At 35.4% G+C, this 1220-nt stretch overlaps 1 gene segment (V, D, J or C); it reads right to left on the reverse strand.

Annotated features, from left to right (window-relative positions):
• Positions 1-696: 696 nt before the first annotated feature.
• LOC107579689 (Ig heavy chain V-I region HG3-like) lies at positions 697-1204 on the reverse strand. The segment is given in 2 exon segments: positions 697-1028; positions 1118-1204. Coding segments are annotated over 2 exon segments (387 nt in total).
• Between the last annotated feature and the right edge of the window lie 16 nt (positions 1205-1220).

Genomic DNA, 1220 nt, shown 5'->3' on the forward strand with positions numbered 1-1220 from the left:
GACATGCTATTGTACAATATGTTTACAGTAACACATTTCAAATTGTATTAACTCATCAAATCAACTTTAACATCTATACAGATAACTTAGATAGAGCAAGCTGCTATTTTTTTACAATTTACAGCAGTGCTTCAAATTTTAACCCTGTTTCCTAATTCTGGCATACTAGTGACGAAATCAGGATGTTTCTGTCGTTTGTGTGAGTGCAGTAAATGTTAGATGTTTTTATGATTGGTGTTTTTGGTAGTTGTTAGTATGTCTGTTTACAGTGGTTTTGGCGGACTGGTGCTTGGATGTGGCATTTTAAGGCCTAGTTAAAGGTCATTTAGGAGTTTGGAGGAGGACAGGGAGGACAGGGGAGTTTAAATTCTCTTTTAAGCATCCCTTCAGTTATCAAAACAAAAAGTACATTTGTATATCAACATAATTTGAATATACCACTCAATTTTTTAGGTTAGAATCACATTTGTTATTCCAGAAACAATTTATAAGATTTTAGAAATGGGAGAATAGAATAATAAAGAAATAAATAAAACTATTCAAATTTGAAAGTAGAAGGCTAAAATTTACACATTTTTATTGCAATCAAGATTAAACTCTCAGTGATATAATGTACATGTGAACTAAGGTATCAAGCTAAACATCATCTCACTTCAGTTACTGTCAGTTCTTGTAGAGCTGCTTCATCAGATGGAGTCACTGTGTCTGTCGAGCACAGTAATAAACAGCAGTGTCCTCTTCTCTCAGACTCTTGGCTTCAAGATATTGTGTACTTTGAGACACGTCCTCACTCAGCGTGAAGTGATTTTTCATGGAGTCTGCATAAGTAAGATAATCAGAGCTAGAACTACTGCCAGAGTTAACTCTCCCAATCCACTCCAGAGCTTTCCCTGGTTTCTGTCGTATCCAGTGCATGTAGCTGCTTGTCATTGTAAAACCAGATATTTTACAGGAGATCTTCACTGTTTCTCCAGGTCTCTTTATCACAGCAGGTGACTGATCCAACCGGATTTCATCACCACTGATACCTGTGGAATAAAAATAAATAAATTACATTGATGTAGAGCATCCATTAGTGTATTGAATGCGCTTGGCTAAAGGAAAATATCAAACTTACCTTGTTGAGTTGAAATCGCTACAATAATGAACAGCCAAATGCTTTTTGACCCCATTGTTTAAAAAACCTTGACTGCCTTGTAACTATAGATTTGTATTCTAAA

This window comes from Sinocyclocheilus grahami, unplaced genomic scaffold (genome assembly GCF_001515645.1).
Source record: "Sinocyclocheilus grahami isolate Dianchi unplaced genomic scaffold, SAMN03320097.WGS_v1.1 scaffold19199.1, whole genome shotgun sequence".
NCBI classification, from domain to species: domain Eukaryota; kingdom Metazoa; phylum Chordata; class Actinopteri; order Cypriniformes; family Cyprinidae; genus Sinocyclocheilus; species Sinocyclocheilus grahami.